This window comes from Dermacentor silvarum, chromosome 8 (genome assembly GCF_013339745.2).
Source record: "Dermacentor silvarum isolate Dsil-2018 chromosome 8, BIME_Dsil_1.4, whole genome shotgun sequence".
Classification (NCBI taxonomy): domain Eukaryota; kingdom Metazoa; phylum Arthropoda; class Arachnida; order Ixodida; family Ixodidae; genus Dermacentor; species Dermacentor silvarum.
In genome coordinates, this window is record NC_051161.1 from 25412538 (window position 1) to 25434970 (window position 22433).

The 22433-nt window shown below is 42.1% G+C and overlaps 1 protein-coding gene across 1 annotated transcript; it reads right to left on the reverse strand.

Moving 5' to 3' along the window:
• Nucleotides 1-25: 25 nt before the first annotated feature.
• LOC119460831 (mannosyl-oligosaccharide 1,2-alpha-mannosidase IA) lies at nt 26-22261 on the reverse strand. Its single transcript, XM_037721928.2, has 10 exons — nt 21369-22261; nt 14704-14922; nt 13823-13903; nt 11894-11988; nt 10667-10884; nt 9315-9430; nt 8409-8517; nt 7780-7899; nt 6182-6354; nt 26-2725 (listed from the first exon to the last, which is right to left on the reverse strand). Exons 1-10 carry the CDS (start codon nt 21903-21905, stop codon nt 2486-2488), a joined length of 1908 nt encoding a protein of 635 aa, XP_037577856.1. The 5' UTR covers nt 21906-22261; the 3' UTR covers nt 26-2485.
• Nucleotides 22262-22433: the final 172 nt, after the last annotated feature.

Consider the following 22433-nt stretch of genomic DNA (forward strand, 5'->3'; position numbering starts at 1 on the left):
CACTGCAATATTCCACAAACTCCACAAAGAAAAATTTTAATAAAATGATAACCAAGCTCATCAAACAAACTCTAGCATGTTGAAAAACATTTGTTGCATCACAATAGTGATAAAACATACTATGCCCTTCAGATCTATCTACACATAGTTATAAACTGTCCCTTTGCTACACTATACTAGATGCCTCTCTTCGTCTTTTCTTTCCTCTGTGTGGTGCGACATATTGAAGAAACTTCCCTATTTCTTTTTTACTGAAGTCTGAATAAAGCTTTTAATACTACAGCCTGGTTACAAGTTACATTCGAGCAACTTATGCCTAGAAGAACAATCACAAGTCCTTACAGTATTGTTCTGCAACAACGGAAAGCTATTGCCATTCTTCACAAACTACAAGTGCATTCTTTGTCTACAGGTGACGTGTCATCAATGCACTAAGTGAGCAAATTGCCAGGGGCGTTTTCACATCATCTACGTAGAAATCATGGTGCCCAGTAAAACTCTAAAAAGATATTAAAGTACACACTTTGCAAAGAGATATTGTGAGCATCTGAATGCGATGTAAGTGGCCAAGAACCACCAGTTTCATGAACCGAAGCTAGTGGAATGCTACTTCATTCAGAGCCTTTGCGTCACAACTGCTCGCAGCATTCATTGAGTACACAACAGATCACTGCAACATCATGAATTCAGTGCTGAAGTCATTAGTGCACACTTAAAGACAGCGTAGAGCAAATATTTTTGTAGAAAAAGGCTTGAACACAGTTCAGCTCCATAACAAACAAATCTGTAGCCCTGTAGTTCTCAGGGGAGTAATGCTTGACAACAGAGTACTACCGCGTCGAGTACAAAAGTGAACTGCTTCTAAGTTCATCACGTTTCTTTGTCAGAGTACAACAACATCGACAATGCATCATCACACATGACTCTGAACAGGCGTATACAAGTGTTTTTCAATGTGCAGAAGTGGTGTAGAAAGATCACTAATACTTTCTATATAATATTTCTAAAGTGCTTGAGTGGTTCCATCACTGAAGTGGTCAAGCCACTGTGCACCAGGCTTCGGATGCCCCCTTTGCCCAGGGTCTTGCGAGTTGCACTTTGTTGTAGTGCAACCCCCGATGGCACATATGCTTCGTTGATTATGTGTAGAAAGCCTACCTAATGTCTAAGTCAGTAATATTGTTTCTATGCCTCTGATGGGACTCGGGAAAAAGAGTTTAAATAAGAAATGACCTAATGTGCATAGCTCTCATCCAAAGTTCAAATTACTATGTACGAACATAAAAACCCTCGCCTACACAAATTCAGTGAACTATCGTGGTTTGAGATGCTTGAACAACAAATGTGTGAGCAAGACGAAAATACTGCAATCAGCGGGCAAGAAATGTAAACATTTGATTTTCTGTTTATGACAAGCTGCAGCATGAACATGACATCGGGTAATGCAAGAAGCACGATCATACAGGACAAAAATAAAAGGAAACTGCAGCTTGAACATGTGAGATTAGTGGCAAACACTGCATTCCTGAGTGCATGTGATGTTTATTTTCATTTGCTTTAAGTTGATGCAGCAGTAGCCTGGGCCAGCAGGTTGTAAGTATATATACAGCACTCATAATCTGTGCTATCTTGCACTAAGAGCCATCGGACCGACTGCTGACATCTAAAACAGCGTAACTGCAATACCTGCTGTTTCCCAAATCTTTACAATACTTGCTTATTGCCGAGCTTGGAACCGCAGTGAAACACATAGTTATGGGGAAAAAAACAAAAAAAAAGAACATTCATCACGCTTGCCTTCTACCAAAGAAAAAAAATAAGAAAGATAAAACAACACTCACACCTTTTCACCCTGTGCACAAAATCTATGGTCTTGTATTATATTAACTAAACAGCTCTGAAAGTCACGATCAGAAGTGGGGAAAAAAAAAGTGAAGGAAATAGGGGGAACCTCGCGAAATATCACTGGGAATGTCACAGCATCACGGCAGTGAGTCAGCGACATGCTGAAAAAAGCACATGAGTTCATGTGTCAGACACATCGCTGTAAAAAAGGCCAAAGAAAAAAAAGATAACAGAGAAAGGTCCCCCAAAGCAACAACTAGTGTTCATTGCAACTCTCCCAAGTAGAAGGTGACGGTGATGTGCCAACCACATTGCCGCCAGGTGCAAAAGCAGACACACGCTCACTGTTGCGTTGACTGGCTGCACCATGTGAGAAACTGTCCACTCATTACAGTTTCTTCTGCTCAGCCTGTTCACCTTCACTCACCCATCTGCGGTTAGTTCGTGTCAAGATCACGCAGAAGGTGATTTGCGTCGGCTCCACTGTTGTCCCAGTCTATGGTTCAGTCACTAGATGCTCGTGCGGTCCAGTCGGCAGCGGCATGGCCCAGACCACGGTGGACCCACGCACTTCGATTGGAGGTTGGACACCGGAGGGCATATGAACGACTGCGGAGTGATGGGTAGTTGATGCGTCCAATCACCTGATGCTCGGCCTGTAAGATGGGTTCCGGTTCTTGATGGGCAGCGGATGCGCCTCTGTGTTCAAAACCCACTGGTCTAGCGGGAGCACTGAGTCGTCCGAGAAGAGCAGGTAGAGGTACTTGAGCGTCTCCGCAAGAAAGAAGCTTTGCTGGACGTCATCCTTGGGACCGTCTGTCTGGTAAACATTCTTCAGGCCAGTGTAGCCACCATCCACACGGCAGTGCTTCTCCAGAGCCTAGCATTGACAAAGAAAATGCTGTTCATGCCACACACCTTCTCAATACGAAAAAAAGAGTAATAACTCGGTGCTTCTCAAAGACTGGCAATTTGAACACAAACTTGTAAGTGCAGACTTTACTGGCAAGCAGAAGCTGACAGAAAACACTCAGCTTACATTTTAAAAGATTAGTCCCTGGTTCTTTTCAAGCAAAGTCAAAAGGAGTAATAGCAGGGTGCTAGCACAAGCCACCACAATTAATACTGAATACTCTAGGGCAAAAAACAATGGCCTAGTGTCTTTCCAAACCACAGAAGCATTAGCCCTCTTTATGATCTGTGCAAGTACCCCGGTTCAAGCTAATATTTGCACATCTATTTGCTATAGTAAAGCAGTATGCATGTAGTATTTAAGCCATTACTCCTGTGTGTGTTTTCTACTTCCTATACGCCAAGAGGCAATATAGTATCAAGCTTAAAGACCAGCAATATTTTACTTCTCAAGAAAGCACATGCCCTCTCAGGTTTGACAACATGCAAAGGAGCAATGACAAAACTAAGACTGCTTTCCAATACAAAAGGATATCGATAATTTATAATGATGCTCAGAGTGATGTCAATGTTTCCTGCAGCCTACCGTGCATGCTCTCTCTCCCACCATAATGAATCCACCTGTTTTATTGCAAAAGCTAATCAGGCAACAAATGATTCGGATTACACTAGTTGCACAGCCAGAAATTTTTTCCAGGAGGGGGCCACCCACTTGTCCGAGGAGAGTGAGGGGGTCAGAGAGGGGGCTGGGCAGGCTGCCTACTAAAACAGAAATTTCAGGGGGGGTCTTCAAAGATAAGTATTTTGAAGGAAGCTTCTTCGAAAGATAAGTATTTTACTTGCTAAACTAGCAGGAACAAGTTGTGTCCCGTGATTTTGGTATTTCAGAGAATTGCTTGCGTTGCAGGACGAACTATCAAAATGGTTAGTCTAGGCGTGGGCCACCATGCCATTTGCGACTGTCGTGGTATTATTGAAAAAATGTGGAATATCAAACGCACAATGGACCGTATAGAAAAAGATATGTTGTGGTCCATATACTGTGATAAAGTGCTGTCTGAGAGCAGTGACGATGGACATTAGGGGGTAAACAAATTTGCATTCTACGAGGGTAAACTTTGCTGGTTTTCTCTTTTTTGTTCTTTTTTTTTTATTGCCAGCATCATGCATGCATGCAACATTTTTCTTAGAAAATTGGGTACACATAAGATTTCTACTTTGTTTAAGGGAGACCCTGCATTTCGAAACTTTTTTTAAAATTAAGAGTACATTTTGATGAAACTTGCGTAGTTTATGTATTTCCATGTGCTAATTTTTCTAAATTTTCCAAGTGATAAATATTTTCGAGAAATTTAACAAATTCATAACTTGCTTGGCGGTGGGCTAAACTATATATGGTGCAATATTTATATATCGACATATAAAAATTGTAGGACGCTTAAGCGTCACCTTTAAGAGTAGAACATGATAGCGTTATTGGGACCCTTCGCATCGCATCATTCGAAATACGGCAAGTAGGCTTCATTCACTGCAACACTGAACGTGGGAAAGCCAGCTTACAAAGACCAAGCTTACACTGATCCCTTTAAAGTCAGCTTCACTTTTAAACTGAAATGCATTGCTGGAAAGACGTTTTTCCAAGGGCAATATAAGTGGTCTTCTATTAAAATGTGAAGGCCCTAGCACCTTTTTCTATTATTTTATTCATTGTTTGCTGTTGCCCCAACGTGCGCAGGTCTGGTAGAAATGTTGGAAAAGGGGTTTGTGTTTGAGTTTCCTCATAGCAGAATTAGGTTTTCTCGTACATTAAAATTACAATCCGACACCGATTGGTAAACAATCCGACGGCGAATCCGACGCCAAATGGTAAAGTCATACTTTACCATTTTTCTGACGGATTTCACTGTGAGAAATTCAATTTTTGTTCACCAAAACCTCGCACCACGTGGAGGGCCTGCGCAGTGGATGTGGTTGGATGATTTTCTCTGCCACCTGCGATCACACACCGGTTGCCGACGCCGGATTTTCTGCGACACGGCGCCCTAAACGCTATCACGTTAAAAATTATCCTGAGTTATCGGATTATGCAGTGGTACAAGAATGAATGCTCTAGACTGTTGAACCAATGTTACAGCATGTCAAACTGTTTCAAGTATGGACCCATATAACACCCAGGACAAATTATCACTTGTTTAATATTTCTTTCATAATATTCCTCTGTATTCTATGCCGACTGCCATCTCTATTTGTCCACCTTCCTGACAAATAATTATTGTGATAGGATAAGTAGAACCAGAGATATCATTACTTCAAAACGGTGACACTGCCAGAAATGCTGTTTTGAGAAAACAAGAAAAAACATTCCACAACCTGTTTATGATGATTATAGCCAATCAAAGATGATACAGGGATCCAAACAAGCACGAATACATGCCCTACACTAATGTGAAGCAATGGGACGCATAAAGATATTTGGGCCAATTTTCGGCTCAAAAGAGCAGGGTCCCTCGTTAAAAGCTTTAATGTAATTTCTACATAAATGTCATTAGATCTCCAATGTCATTTTAACAGCGGAGCTGTTCTTAGTCAAGCCGGCGCCGTCGATGACGGCCGCCGTCACGCAGGAGCAGAGCCGGAGAGGCCACGTGATCAGGAGAGGGTGAGAGCCGCACCAGGGGAGGGCAGGTCACGTGACCAGCAGAGAAGAGGTGCGCTGGGGTAGGAGGCAAGCAATGAGAAGGCGCGCGCTGAGGGGAGTAGGCGACGCTGTGCATTCGCAGCCGCTTGGCTGGCTCGAACGGCGCTATTTGCGGGGGATGGGACGCGTCGGCTTCCACGGGCGACGGCGTTCTTAACGCGTTGCAGGGGATAGGGCACGTCGGCTTCCACAGGCGACGGTGTTCCTAGCGCGTTGGGGAGGATGGGACGCAATCTGTCAAAACAGCGGAGATGTGGTCGTTTCTTCGGTCTAAAATGAAGACTACCACAGCGAAAAAAAGAAACATACACGATAATTGCAGAAACAGAACGACCACAGCTCCACTGTTTTGACAGATTTCACTTCGTGAAACTGGCTGCATTTTTTTTACATGCTTTTTACTTTGAACCCACAAAAAGTGGATGTGCATTAGATTCAAGGGAGTGTTAGAATAGGGCATATACTGACAAATGAAGCAGCAGTGTGTCGTAGATTTCTTTTTTTCGGACTCTTTTTTTAATTTGACGAGCCAAATAACTCAATGAATTCTGTCGATCCCATTAAGGCCAAATTATCAGAAGTCGACTGCATATATTTAGGATAACTGGTATTCATGTATAAAAGGAGTAACAAATGCACTTTTTGTATGTTTGCACTATGTGCTGGGTCATTTGTTACCAAGAGCACTTGAGACCCCACACAGTCAACAACACACAAAAGACCTACCTGAACAGCTTCCCAGCCCCAATCACGATACTTCTGATCCTTGGTGATTCTCCATAGGTAGAAGTACGACTCAATCACTTCGGGGCGCAGAATGTAGTACTTCTCATTCTGCTTAGTGGCCTTGGCCTCCAACTGTTCTGTGAAACGGAAGGACTCTGGGCCCAACTTGGTCGCTGCAGCAACACGGAAAATTTTTTTTCATAAAAAGACATTCTATTTCATCAGTAGTAGCGCTCACTGCAACCAACGCAGATGCCACAAAAAGAAAATCTCTGCACAACTATACGAGCTGCCACTGTCCTCAAATATTGGTTGTGTGCATTGTTAGGTTGTCAACTATTACCATCTAATACTACAGTTATCTTGGAACCGCCATTTTGAGCTTGCAGTGCTTCTCCAGCCACACTACTGTCCATCTGTACATATCAGGACAATCGTGAAGATGCAACAGAGACTGTAGGAGTACGGTAACTCATTATTACCTTGAACATACCGTTTAGGATGAAACTATCCCAAAGGATAGACTAAGTACAAAGTTGCTAAAGATACACCATCCAGAATGTGCACGAAGAAATAACAAATGTTGTATTAGTGATGCACACTCAAGATCATGGAACAGCAAGTTCATTGCTTTACATTACTAACGTCCACTGCTATCCCACAAAGATAATGCTACAATGTCAAATTGTCCACAGTGATAGGACAGCATCTTCAAGAAGCGCTACTAAGGGACAATGTTCGTAACAGCAGCACAGTGACTGCATGTTCACAGCACCCATCAACCAACGCTGAAACAATCACCTAATTGACCTCAACCCTGCCTTTATTCATAGCACAGCTGAGAATGAATGTTGCAGCACATATGTAAATGATAAAAAAATTTTATCATAAGCTACTACGGCTACCTACATGGTACGTAAGGCAAGCAGGCTAGGAGCTTATCTTGAAGAAATTATGGCGAGGCCATATTGTTTCACCGACTGTCACAGAATGTAAACATATCTTTCTCACTAGAAGCTGCCTAAAAGAAGTACCAATATAATTATGCCAGCCTTGTAACCAAGAAGTAATAAATGCACCAAAAGTGCCCTTACATGCACTCTGTTAGCTAGATTTCTACACAAGCACTCTGCATAAACAGCTCAACAATGAATATGAATTTATTTTAGAAGGAAAATTTTTTAAATAAGCACGCTTGACAATGCACAAAGAAATGCAACTTAGCATAATGCCTACGACTGAAATCCATTTCGAGCATATCAAGTTAATCAAAACATCTGCCAGAAACTTGGATCCTTCACTGCTCACAAAATTCACTCAAGTTCTTTGTTAATGAACATGTTGGTATGACATCAAGAATAGTTGTTACACAGAAATAATAAAATCTTCAAATGTGAAAAACATCTCAAACCATCACACAAATTGTACCTGATAAGTGTGTGTGCACCTGAATGAAATCAGCAACAACCAGTGTACTTATATAAGGCCTACTCAACAGAAGGCCAAGTACAATCAAGAAATAGGCGGTGTCAGATTTTCTTATAAATGTAACATCAATATTAAAGCAAACATCACATGTTTGGAATAAGTCAACTTACGCGTCCTGTCGTAGGACTCATGACAAGTGTTGGTGATGTTCTTTGCTACATCCATGAAGTGGTCCTTGGTAACTGACGGGTCCTCCCCAAGTGTTTGGGAAATGAGGGCGTAGAAGCCACCTAAACAGGAAACAAGTGATCAGAGATTTCCAATCGAACATTCAACTCTGTTGTATTACATATGGCTCGTGATTTCCTTTTATTTCATAACTTTTTTCATGTCAGGTAAAACAGTACAAGTTCACAAGACTAACTAGAATTCAGATAAATCAGGAACAAAGTTATTGATGAGATGTACTTGCTGTTTTTTTAGTTTTTTTTTTTTTTGGTCATTTTTGCCACGCCTTTACCTTTATCATGCTTCCATTACTGCAACAGGCACTCTCCCTTTATGTCATGAGTGTTGAAGGAGCTTAGAAAGTTGGGCCTGTTGATTAGATCATATGCAATGCATGTGACACATACTTCATCGATATCAGTGTGCACATTTATAGAGAATATCGGAAAGATCTCGCATTATTGTAGCAACGACTGGCCATACTGCTATCCAGGGCAACAATAAGGAACTTGTGGGACTGATCAACACAGGAATAGAAACAAGAGGTCTGAAAGAAGACGCAGACACGCACCTGCAAAGCAGGCCAGATGGTCCATCTTTGGCTCCACTCGGTCATACTTGATCTCAGCCAGGTAGAGGAACCCACTCCTAGACTGCAGCAACATCTTTGACTCGATGGCCTAGACACAAGCGCACAAGGACTCAATGGAGCAGCCACTTTTAAAAAGTCCCCCTACAACAAGTTATCTCCGAAACTTTGTGCTCACTGGAGCGAGCACAATGCCTTTCAATTAATATATTTTTGCAGAAATTTTTTAAAAGGACCGAACAATAATAGAGAGCGCAATGTTTACTTTCCCCATTCCTCCTCGATACGTTTCCTTTCACAACTATGCAGCGCAGATAGCAGCGCCCTGCATATTGATCTTTTCTTACCTTTTCTTCTTTCTTTCCATTCTTTTGACAGTGCGTTAATCACACTGTTGCCTTGTGCCTCCACGTATTCCTTATGGCACATATTTTCAACAGCAGGCAATCCAAAATTCGGCTACCAGAGATGGCTGGATGCAGCAGCTGACTAGTGGCCAGTTCCTAACTTAGGTGATCAAAAGTGTACCTTCACTGAAAGCTCCTCCTCGACTGCAGCAAGTGCAGGGTGATGCTGTCATATTAAGACTAAGCCACTACGCACTAATGATGCTTGTGAGAAACTGCAGTGATGCAGAGTTGCTCGTGTAACATCTCGCCACTAGATGTCTGGTTGCAACATTATAGCTTGTGAAACAGACGAGCATCATTCAAGCACAGTTATTACTTTGGTCAAGAAGCATAATTCTATAAGTCTAAGACACCTCTTCACAGAGTCCAACTAAAATTGGACATGAGAAATTTCAAGTGTCGCACACGTTTATGAAGCCCTCTATACGGTATCCTTGCTACAGCAACTCTCAGCAACACGTGAATTGGTTGTTCCAACCTTGACGGCGTCCAAGAGTAGTCGTTTTGCCTGCACGTCTTCACCATCAGACTGGATCCATGCCTTGAGGAGGTACTCGTAGAAGCTGTCTCCCAGGGCTCCCATAGACATGTGGTCTGTAGAAAGCAATGTAGAGACAGTTTGTCATAATGTCCCGACTTCTCGTCTCCAATGCCCCTAATGGCCTTAATAAATCTTCATTATACCAAAAAGCTGGGGCAGGCAATGCCTGTGTGCCCAAGCAGAAAAGTTCATGACTGCAGTGAGCAGAAATGTCGAGTCACTAATCCACTACTAAGCAAGACCAATGACCACTAATCAAGAGACTTGATAAATGTTTGCCAGTGATGTCTCGAAACCTTGCATTTCAGTATTTGACACCCCACCATGGCCATTACATGAGACTTCAATAAAAAGTGATACAGGTAATTTCAGAACTCTTTCAACTTTTAAGCACTCCAAATGCAGAAATGCCAGCTGCACATGCCAGTAACTGTTTCAGATTGCACATAGCTGATTGCTTAGTTTAATGATGTGTTTAATGGTGGCGGGTTTAGTTGATGGGATGGGAGAGTTCCGAGAGACACCTTGAAGGAAGATTCCAAGAAAGCCTTCACGTGCTGGTGTTAGTTAATGTGCACTAAAGCCTCGGTACAACAGCGTTTTTGTATTTTGTCCCCATCGGAATGCCACCATTGCAGTCAAGCATCCTGTGGCCATGTGCCCAGCTGCAGAAACCATTACTACTTGTTCAACAGCTGCATCTTATTTTGCATCGCCAGAAAACAAACAAAAAAAAGTTTATTCTGATGCATTTGCATTTACATGGTACTTCTATGGCCACAATGGCTTGGAAGAGAACGTTCTCTCACACTCTATTTGTAGTGTACTCTAAAAATATTTGAGGTTTATCTTGTCTCCCGGCAATAATTGTTGTCAATCTTGCATGCACTTCCTTTACGTAACGCTCTGTGCTTGCTATTTCCTGTCACGAATCCTAAATCACCCTGAAGCATATATGCCATTCGTTACATGAAACCACCAGGTGCAAGAAACGAAAGGCAAGCAAGATAGATGACAGTTATTGTTTCGGGACACGAAAAGCAGTGCCAAGAGTACAAATAAATTTTTTAAGTGTGTGCTTAGGTTCTTGCATGGTAAAAGAAAAAAACCTAGGCTTGTTTCCATTTTTTAAAAACATTTTCACTATTAACCACATTTTTGCCAAACGGTCAAACTTCCTATAAGCATCAATACAGGACAAGGGTGGTCTTAGAAAAAAAAAGATAAAAAAGAATGAAACAAAATCTACAGCACCCAACAGAAACGTCAAGAAGGGCAAAGCAACTCACGCTGTCCCCAGCGTCCTGTCTTGGGGTTGATGTAGTTGGGGTAGAGGCCCTTGGGCTTGTCCAGGTCGGCCAAAACCTGTCGCACTTTGTCCACTTTCTCGCGGAAGATCGGGTTGCCTGTGATGTCACTAAGGTAGGAAAACTCTAGGTGCATGGTGCCCAGCTCAGCCAGGATCGAGCCACCACTCGAGGCCCAAGCGTAGTTCTTGCTCACACCCCTGAAACGTGACACGTGCAGCCTTTTTGAACCACTCTCATGTTTTATGTGCTAGTATTGCACTTACCCTATTTGCAAAAATATATATGCTGTTTCATACATAGCAGGCAATGCTATGAAGACTAGAGAGACTTATCTCACTGGCAACGTTTGTAAACAAAAAATAGTGGATCACACATGAAAGATACAAGTATGCATCATGTAATTCGATGTAGTATTAATAGTTGGGAGTAGCCCAGCAGAAGCAGGGCAAATCGGGCGGCTATAATTATTCCCTAATAATATAAAAATAAAATAAAGACGGAAACCAGGGCAAGGAAAATTTGTATTAAAGAAAACAATGCAAATGATAACCAAAAAAAAAAAATATTGCCACTCACAGCTAAGGTCTACAACCTCTCTACCAAGGAATAAATGCAATTTGTCAGGTTTCTCCTTATACAGTTTCTCTTATTGTGCTCAATCAAACACATGCTGCATACGTCGAGCCCGTGTATGCAACTTGACTTCAGTGTTTTCTGTAAAATTAATAAAATTTTGTTTAACTGCAGAGCAAAAGTGTTAACTTGCTTAGGTGGGCAATATATGTAATTAAATGCTGACTTGCAGTAAAGTATTTTTTAATCTTTCTATGCACCACTATTCAGACCTCCTGTTGTTCCAGGGCACATAAAATAAACATTGATTGATTGCATGATTCATTGATTGACCAGTATGAATTGCTGCTGTCAAAGAAGAGAAGGCAACAACTTTCTTGCAAGCTTTTGCACACCAAAGACTTGGAGGTTCATGGCCACATAAACCATACACTGGGCGTGTTTGCTTATAACATTCAAAGGACATTACATAGCTTCTCCAAATTACACAAAGGAAGTGGCACTCACCCACTTTGACATTCATTTTCATGACAAGATTATATTGTCACAAGATAGAGTAGTCACAATACCAGCAGGCCGAGCTAACACCGAAACAAGGCATCATAAGTGAATGGCTGACAAAATTAAACTTACGTCTTGATGTTGATGAGCGCATGAGGTATACCCTTTGGTGTGTTAAAGGCTGGAAGCAACAGACGGGCAATTTCCTCGGCCTTGTCCTTGAACATCTGCGCAGAGCATAAGAAGAAGCTGAATTGAAATTAATACTAGGGTTTCACTTGCCATAACCATAATATGATTATGAAGTATGCCATATTAAGGGACTCCTTATCAATTTTGACCAAGCGGGGTTGTTTACCGGGCTCTTAAATCTAAACACATGAGCTTTTTCGCATTTCGGCTGCGTTGAAAGGCGACTGCTACAACCAGGACCGAACTCGCGACCGAGTTCAGCAATGCTACACGCAACTACTCAGCTACCATGGTGGTAAAAATGGAGCTCAGAGACACAAATATCCTGTTCAGAAAAAAAGGCACACAAACATAGATTAAATGACATTCAGTATAACTGAAGCAACCATAAAGATTTCCCTTGCATGTGTGGCAACAAAATTTTCCTTTTTATTATTGCTTAACACTTTCTCCGTTTCTTTCCCCCCTACATGTTATATCTTTCGGTTCCACATTCAATCTCACAGCTTATATCATTCCTGCAGCCTGGCCTCTAGAACTCAAATGCACTTATGCGCAGTAAAAGTGCATAAGAAAAAAAATTTTGTTTTCTTCTTGGCGTTATAATTCCCTTGTAATGATTTTGTGTTCGTATTAGTTAAACCTCAATATAACGAACTTCAATATAACGAAATTCTTAACATAACGAAGTATTTAACTTTTCATAACCTCTTGTCCATAGAACACCATGTATTTAGAACCTCAATATAACGAAGTGTGTTTATACGCGATTTCAATTTAACGAAATTTCATTGCCGTCGCAAAGGAATACCAAGACAATAAATGGAAACTTCTGCGGGCGCAGATGGTCAAATGATTGAATCGCATGTGGCTGCTTCCGAAAGCGCCTCTGAAATAGCACGCCGCGTGACAAAAGTGACCGCCAAAGTTCCATTTAAACTCCCAGTGCGATAAAATCCCCATCGCTCCCCACGCACTGCGGGCTTTAGGTGCGAGTGAAAGCATGCAAGGGTGAGACAAGATGGTGGCTTCACGAGTGCCGCCTTCCCGCACGATCAAAGGGAAAGAGGGGGAGCGAGCGAGCGGTACACTGTACTCACGGCAACGCAATCAAGTGGGCGTTAAGGGGTGGGGGGTGGAGGGGGGCTAGTTGGTGTGCGTTTCGGACGTGGCTGCATACGGCTTTAAGCACGGCGGAGCGTATACGCAGCCACGCACCCCGCTTTGTAGGTAATCTGCCGTGTTTACAAAGAGTGGGCATGCCGAATTAAAAAAAAAAAAAATGTGCGTAGCGTCATGTAAGCTGTCTTCCCGCACGTTTAGTATTGGAGGTTGCTTAAACTCGAGTTTCGGAGTCCCGTTGAAACGAGAGGCAGACTAAGCATTCGCTCCCCGCTGCCGGCGCTTTTCATGATAGCGTCATCCCAGTGCGGGCGACGCTATCAGTCGCGGGGGTTAAGTGGACGCGACGCGAAAGCGTGGCTTGGCTTCGCTCAATTCGTACCGCCAATGTGAAGATATCGTCGATGTGGCATGAAACTGTTTCATTCATCGCTGACTCTCAAATTCAACCAAATGAACTGTTTTTTTTAAATTCAAATTCACTTTTTTCGATTGCCTGATAATTCAGAAAATTTTGCGACCCGTTTCAAAAATCGATCAGCGACTGTACAAATATTTGCACAAGAGGCCAAATTTCAATACAACGAAATTTCAATATATCGAAGCAAATTGCCAATTTTACTGACTTCATTATATCGAGGTTTAACTGTATATGTGTATTTTTACGGCAATTGATGCGTTTTGTGATGTTACGTTCACTAACAAGTCAAAAAGCATAACTCACAACAAAAATTAAAAATCACTTACGTTGTCCCCAGTCAAGGCGTAGCATGACAGCAGGCCACCTACAAAGCGAATGTTGGTCTCGAAGACAGAGATGTCCGAACTCTGCGTGTAAAAATAAACTTATATTTAATACCGCATGACCGATTCTCAACCCCTTTCCCCTCCTTCTATTTTTATTATATTTTTATAACCCTCACCTTTATTCACTATTATTTATTATTATTATTTATTTATTCTCTTTATTCTCCTGCCATAACCTTAACTACATAGGCTAATGAGCCATCCTCTCAATAAGTTATCTATTCATTCATGCATTCATGTTAGATAAGTGCAGGCATTGACATTGCTTGTTTCACTGGTGAAACCATGTTGTTAATACATGCCATATCTCCATCCGTGTGAAAGATGGCATTTTATAATGTTGAATTAGGCACAGCTTCTCACATTTTTGCACTTGACCAATGCCTAAGACTGACGTGCTGTTTCAAGATGTTCTGTCATTCTTGTACGTGTCTTTTTTGGTTGTTGTGTTCATTTACTTTTTGTTGGTGTTGCTTTTAACCTCATCTTTGTGCGCACTCCCCTCATGAATTCTCTCTAAGCATGTTTACATTTGTTTCATACTTCTGATGCCATGAGAGTAGCCCGAGTGGAGGGTTCCAGTTTCATTTCAACTATCCGAGATTCTTTAACGTGTGTCCAAAGCACACTACACAAGCATTTTGTTCTTTCTCATTCCATCCACATCAAATTGTGGCTGCACGGCTGGCAATGAAGCCCGATACCTCACGCTATGTGGTGGGCCAACATGACCTCTAATCCATAGCGCTGGGCATGTGAAATTCTGAAAGAAAAAAAAAAAAGATTTCGCCCCAGACAACAAATAAACAAAAGACACGTACGACATCATTGAGACTGAGGTTCTCTGCCACCCAATTTCGAGCCCGCTGGAATTCTTCGGCCATGCCCATAAGATAGAGGGTGTCCATGCCGTCCACGATGGTGGCTCCCATGGCAGTCTTGCCAAAGATGCCCGCTGAGTGGCCCTTTTTGGACACGGGCCGCAGCTCATTCTCGCCCCAGGCGTAGCGCTCATAGTTGTCCCACGCGTGCTTCATCATCTGCAAAAGCAAGACATGCGTGCCCTATACTTCCTCGATTCTAAGCACTTTAATTTCTTTCAAAGCCCGTGATCCTCAAAGTATGAGGCAAGGAGGGGGCGGGGGGGGGGGGGGGGGGTATGTAGACTCAATCAAAGTAAGGTACGTTACCAAGTGCAAACAAGACATTACATTTTTTCCTCTTAAGAAACTGGACAATCTTTTAACTGCTCAGAGTTCAAAAATGCAGAGACCCATTGACCAAACCTTGCCTGTAAACAAATCCAAAAGCCAGAATGGCAAAGGATGACAATCCTGAAAGCTTAACGCAAGAATTAAAGATCAGACAATAAAAAGGTCTAAAAAAATCCAAAATATGCCAGAAGCATAATTCTGGTCACAGATGACTACACACAGGGGCGATGATTGTTTAAAACGTCAAAGCTTGAGAACAACATTGATCACGAATTATTTGGCAGCGATGAAATGGCAGGAGTCAAAAGTGCAGCACTGTTACCAACACACAATAATAATAAAAAGGTGCCCAGTGTAAGTAAATGTTAAATAATTCAAATAAACCTATTTATAAGAGGTATTGCAATGAAGAAAAGCATCCAATAAGAAAGTTAGAAAGCACCAAATAAACAACTAAGGGCTCTAGTCACAGGTTGCTGGGATAGTGCACACCCGTTCATGCAGCCATTGCACATGGTTAACGCATACACACACACACATTTTAATTAACAGTTTGCACTACAGCACCAGTTAGTGTTGCATATACAGCACACATAAGCAAGACGTTTTCTTCCTTTCTTGCAGTTTGTTCAGAGCGAGAAAAATAAAGTATTATATTTAACCCCTTCCATGCCTAGACAAGCTGGGTTCATCCACTGGTTTCTGGTAGAAATGACCAAAAATGAACTCGGCTTATCAGCTGTACTTTGAATTTTCTAGCAATGTCATGGATGAGCCTAGCTAAGCACCTAAGAGAAAATTGTCACTGCTATCAAATTGAATTATAAAGCTAACTTACTGTAACTTATTTACATTAATATTTGCAAAGTAATAATTAGACTACGGCATACACGTGCAACATGTAAGTTTTTTCTTTCTTTTTTTTTTTAGTTTGATTCTTAAAAATTTGCACACTCTGTAAAACATGCAAATTCGTACCTGCATAAATATGGATGCTTTTTCAGTTGTCTATCAGCTCATGTCATGCATACTGCTGTGTAATGGCTAGATGCTCACAAATTGGCTAACAACTTAAGAGTTCTTCCATGAAAGACTAACCTGGCCATTTTAAAGAAGCTTTTCTGTATACTGTCAACCAACTTCTTTTAGGCAGTTGACCACATGCAGAAAGCAAGGATACATTCGCTCGAAATATACTGCCCATTGCACAAATTATGAACTTTTTGGTTGAACCGCTGGTTCATTTCTGTTTAAGTTCCACATAGAAGTTGAACTTCAACGAGGAATATGTTCAATAATAAATTTGGGTGCAGTAACGTGCCTTTTTCATCCTGAATAAATCATAAGCACACACCGTCTGCAGCGAAGAAAGACAAAAAAAAAATTTGTCTTATATGCAAAATATTGGAGCCCCCATTTGTTCAAAAGAAAAAACACTCGTCACAAAAATTAAGTGCACACGCCTTTTCATGGAGGCATACCGCGTACAAAAGAACAAGTATCCAGTTATCTTGAATGTCCATGCAAGGTATGATTCCATGCCTTGTATGTAGGTTACTTGCATTAAAAAAAAAATTCCAGCTCAGAGCATGCATGTGTGATTTCCTGTATTACGTAGCTGCTGCTCTTCCAAAATAAACTTCAGTTGCGAGGTCAATGCTTGTTTGTGCCATCTTTCACTGCCCCTTTTCATTTGCGCTGTTCACTTTCCTGTAAAGATGTACCAATTTGCATAGCTAGCAATTCTACTTCAGCAAAAGGAACAGTAGTGCAATCTCTCAGCCTGAATAGCGAAACAACTTTGCATCCTATCATCACCATCATAGGCGTTACACCTTCCTAAAACAGATGACAACACTGTTACTCTCACCAAAAAAAAAAAAGAGTCATTTTTTTCCTGTACAGCCTTGCACCAGTAGGTCATTTAATGACTTGAATTTATCCAGTCAGACAAGTCCTGCTATCAAATGTGGTATAAACGAACTCCACTGTGAAGTTTGACTTCTGTGTGAAGTTTAGATGTAAACTATGCAGCAGTAAAGCCACAAAAGCTATTTATACAGGGCTCTCTTACTGATGCCACATACGGCACAAATGGTCCCTGCAATTCTTTTCGCAAGTCCATAACCTTGTGCAGACATTAATTGTAGCCATGTCCTTGCACTTATAATTTTGCATGCTCCCTCCTTTCAAGTAAATTGATCCAATTAGGCTCAATAAAGAACATCAAGCTCAATTAGAAATATTGCCTTGTACCGGGAGCTCAAGACCAGCTTGGTGCACTTGACCTTGCCTAAGGACACGGCTGCCAGAAAATAGAAAGGAAAAAAATAATGTGTGCAGAATGCTGCAGAGACTCCTGTTTCTAATCAAGACACAACCTACATCAAACTATGAAACGCCTTCAAAACATCGCAGAACAACAGCAAATGAACGAAATGTCCAAAATAAAATGGCAAAATACATAGTCAGCAACAACAAAACAGTACGCAACACCTATACATCACTAGCCAAAAGCTCCATGGAGAACAAATTAGAGCATCCCCATGAGTGTGTCATGGCAGATGCAAGCACTGCGCTATTGCAGGCCTGTTGCAACAACCATCTGCTAGGGTCAAGCAAGGCATGTGGAGAGCCCTTCAATTAAAAAAAAAACACTATAAAGATAAAAATAGGCTGCATTATAAAATTAATGAATTCTACAATAACAAAAAAGCCACTTTTAGTATGACAGGAGGCTTCATAAAGCCAAAAAGATGCAAAAACAAAAGTCAGGTGGCAACGCAAGTTCCCACACCCAACTCACCGTGACGTCAAAATTTTGACAGCTTCTGCACAGGACTAGTTAATCTTTAACGAAAGAGATGGAATACACTGTATAATAAAGGAGCTAAAGACTGAACTTGGCAAGTTTAGAGAACTTGCTGCGTTACAAGGGCCTAAATACAAAAAAAAATACTTTAAAATGCATGACAACACAGTTATGTACTGGTGCTGGAGTTGCAGCGTGAAATTTTAAGAAAATGAAGTTCCACCTACATTTTTTCTTCGAGTAATCGGCCTCTTACTGTGAAATTAGGGAAATTAGAGTTCTGAAAGAATACTTTATCAGTCTAAACAGATTTAGAGTTTCTTTTTGGCACCCCTTCATATTCGAGGGCTCTGCATTTGTTTTTGTATCTTGGCCCCCGTCGAAATGCAGCTACCCTGGCCTAAAATTGAACCTGCAGATTTGTGCAACGTTTTTTGCATCTTGCCTCGATCAATATGCGACTATCATGGGCAAGATCAAACCCACGAACTCAAGCTCAGCAGCGCAGCTCCATAGCCACTAAGCTACTACCAGGCGGGTCATAGCTTATTGATGAATTGTTTCGTCAGCACTCAGTCAAAATCACTGATGCGGACACTGACTAGACAGATGAAGGAGTGAGAGATTTATAAAAAAAAACATTTTGTTCTTTGGGTCGTGTCTGTCCAATGCTCAATGTCCTTTAACCATGCTGGCATTCTTGAAATAGACGTTCAGCCAACAAAGTCATAACACACGTAACATCACTGACCCAGTGCACTAAGCAAGTTACAAGTGAGCAGATGTGGAATGGCATGGCATAGAGAAGCCAGCATTTCTATCTTTGAACAAGATGGCAAGCTTCCACACCACAAGGTTCTTGAAATACTATTAAAGAGACCCTAAAGAGAAACACTAAACCAATTTATACTGATAACGTATTCTTCAAAACTATATTTTTGATAATTTCATGGTAATGTGTTGATTATTAGAAGAGAAAAAAAGGTCAAAGTTCCATTTTATCAATTCCGTTTCGAAATCATTGTGCCGGTACATTAGTATGACGTGCCAGATTTCAAAGTATTTTTTACTTTAATCTTTATTGTCCCTTTAAAGAAAGCTCTAAGAGTAAGCAGAAACAACATCATTAAAGAAAAAAAAAATGTCAATCACTGGCTATGGTGAGCATAGGTTCCTGCACACACATCTTTGTTGTATTTGAAGAAGCAGGAAACAACAAAAATAAGCCCCCATACCAAAGTAAAAATTTCACTTAAAATAATCTGCTTCGTGATGACGCATCTACAAAATAACTATATATCTCAAATTTAAGTTGTAGTATTAAATGTTGTGTGTTATTGCTTAACTAGCAGAAGTGATTACTATGATGCATTCATTCGCCTAAGCGTGTGGGCATGAGTATGCCAAAGGCACCATATGGCAGAGGCAGCTTGCAACAAAAAGAAGTTAGGATATTCGACGTGTCCTGAACTCGAGAGACAATAACAGATGTTTTCACAGCTGCATACCGTATAAAGCGACGTGGCTTTCTGCGTGCACGTTTCACAAGGCACGCTTTGCACAGCTGAAAGTTTAGGCACTGACCTGATATCACAACATTCTTAAAATGTCACTAAACATAGAAAGGTAATAAGAGATTGCAAAAAGAAAAGACACATGGCTGCCTGTTAAGGAATTCTTGAGGACAGGCAAGGATGAAGGAACTACCTGTTACGTTTTGCTTTGTGAGCTGAGCTGTCTCGGCAGTTGATCAGTACACATTTAGACACAATAGAAAAAAAGAGAGTAACACACGATACATTGGCTTACACAAAGATTACTATTCTTTTACAATAACAAAAAGAAACAATATTTTCACCAAAGTTGGCGCATAAGGAATGTGAAGCCTATTTACTTTTCATTATAAATGCGTGCACACTCCTTATTCTTTCAGTAAGTACATTATGAAAATAAAACAATGCTTCTCTTTCCAACTGAGATAGCTGAACAATGCAATACTTCGCCACTGCTTTCTGCAGTTGGGCTTTCCCAAAACTATCAATCTATGCAAATCTCGAGCCATCGTATCAGTGAATATTGTGTGTTGCGTGTGTGCATATGTTATTACTGTCCTCATTATTTGTGTGGTGTCATGTTAAAAGAAAATTGCCACAAGACCATGGTTATATTACAACAGGCTTCCATTTGGCTGTAATCCATACCAACAAATTTGGTGTAAATTTCTAAACTTCACAAACAAAAGGGCAGTGCAATTTGACCACGGAAGCATTTTTAGAATACGACTGTTTCTCTGGAGCGTTACAAGCCTTCCCTTGGCCTTATTTTAATACTATTTTGCAAATCGATAGCTTCTCATATTCCCCTGTTGTTAATGAGATGAACATAATGCTTGAAAGGTTTATTATAGTTACTGCTGACCTTTTCCTCAACAGGAATTCAAGAGCCTACTGTATTTATTTCTTCAAAAGGAGACTGTAAGAATATTAGAATGTTCTACATAAGGAACTTAGCTTTACGGCAGAAAGATTACATTCACTTAGTGGTTGATGCAGTCCATTATTAATTGGCTCTACAGAAATAAGTGAAATCAAGCATTATTATTTATTTAAGAGCATAACGTTACACTGGTTATGTAACAAAAAGAAATTCACACCTATACTGCTTTCAGAAATTTACAACCATCTATATATTATCCCAATAAAACGTTCCGCTGAAGGCATCCTAACAACAACAAATGGAGTCCACTTTAGACAGACTACATTCATAGCATAGAGTGTCCACCATATTTTGAGATTACCCACGTCGCATTTGTACTTATACTGAATGTTGCTGGAAGCAAATTGTATGTGCATGTATGAATGTTGTTCCGGAACATTGAGATTTGTTTAACATGACACCCCGCTTAATGAGTAGCTCTTACTTTGCCAAACATCGGATCCCTTCTATTATGTAAAAAAAAATAAAAAAATACTCCGAGCAAAGTGGACACTAACCCTCCTCTCCCCTCTCTCTCTCTTTCTACCCGTCTCTCTCTAAACACAAGTAAAATACTTGGCACAGAACTGAACATAGCGACATCGCGATCGACTCACTAACAGTCGCAGGGGGGTGAGAAGTTGTGGGTCAAGTTGACAAATCTCGGGAGCCACGGCAGGGGGGCAAGTAAGACGATACGAGCAGCTAAACTGCGCGAAAAGTAAGATTACATTTTGCAGCTGTCTTCCTTCCCAGCAAGACGGGATGTAGTACACATACCACGCCGCGGTGTTGAAATTCCTGATAACAGCACTGGCCCAGTGGGACGAAATGAGAAGGCCAACGATGCGTAATGACCAAATCGCGAACGGCGCGACGTTTTCCCTCTTTGGGGCGATGTGCGTCGGCAAAGTATATGTCACGACGATCGGGCAAACGCATACGCGCATTACAGGTCGGACGACGTGCAAAGTTGTGTGCTCACCTCTCGAACTTTTTCTCTTCTTTCGCGGTTCTCCGCCTCTCTCTGTGCGTCAGGAACATGCGAAACCTGGGGCGCTTTAGCGTCGACGGCGGCGAGACCCGGGCTCTGTGGGGGCCGGGCTACAGTCGACGGTAGTTTAGACGGAGACGCAGGCCGGGCTGCTTCGGGCCTGGCGACCTGCATAGGGAGGCCTTGACCCAGGTCCTGAATGATCTTCTCCTGGAGCTTGTTTCGGTCCTCGGCCCTGTGCGGGTCTTCCTCGTCGGCGGCGATACCATTGTGACGGGGAACGTTGTCTTCGATCGCTTGCGGCGGGGGTAGCAGCAGGTCCGGCCCAGCATTTTTGATGTGACGATAGGCGTTGGACGCGCGGAGTTCAGGCAGGTAAAACACGGCCCCGATGCACACCATCAGGAAGGTGGCCAGCACCAACACGACAATGTATTTCTCCCGCACCCGCAGAGTCCTACGAGCTGATCCGCCGGGCGCCACGCTAATGTACTTGAAGTATGTGGGGAGAACGCCGACAGATGCCATGATCTGGCCTTCCTTCGGTGGCTGGGAACCGCCGGGACACGGCCGCGACGGCCGCTCGCCTTGATACCGATGATGAGGAACTCCTACTCAATCGCTCCCCGTCGTTTCATGACGTAGCCCAGCCCCAAAGCCGCACGGCAGCTGCGGCATTCAGCCAAAGCGGAAGCAGCGACAGCGGCTGCTGCGACTAATGGACTAGAACGAGGAGTCCTAATCTGGGCTCGAGGCGAGCAGCTGATCTTGACGGGGCGCGATTACCGAACGTCCCCATTCCTAGTAACAGAAACGCTGAAGACACAGATTAATTCCGGACTAGCCGGACAACTCTTCGGCAAGGCATCGCGTCATAGAGTAAAACAGGCACTGAGCGCGACGCGAAAGTTCAAATAGGTGGCGCCCTCAAACGACACTTCCGCAAAACGGCGGCATGTGAAAAATGCGCGGGGCGCACGGGTGCTATCTGTGAAGTAGAGTGTACTACTGTGAAGAATGCGCAGAGTGGCGCAGAGTGTTTTTTCTCTTGTTTGT

Bases quoted from the DNA above. Each gene is read 5' to 3' on its own strand.
- LOC119460831 (XM_037721928.2), bottom strand. From the start codon at position 21,905: ATGGCATCTGTCGGCGTTCTCCCCACATACTTCAAGTACATTAGCGTG. The intron at 14,923-21,368 runs GTGAGCACACAA...TTGCTTTTGCAG, and splicing joins GAAGAGAAAAAGTTCGAGAG to ATGATGAAGCACGCGTGGGA. The intron at 7,900-8,408 runs GTGCGTGTCTGC...TTTCCTGTTTAG, and splicing joins CCATCTGGCCTGCTTTGCAG to GTGGCTTCTACGCCCTCATT.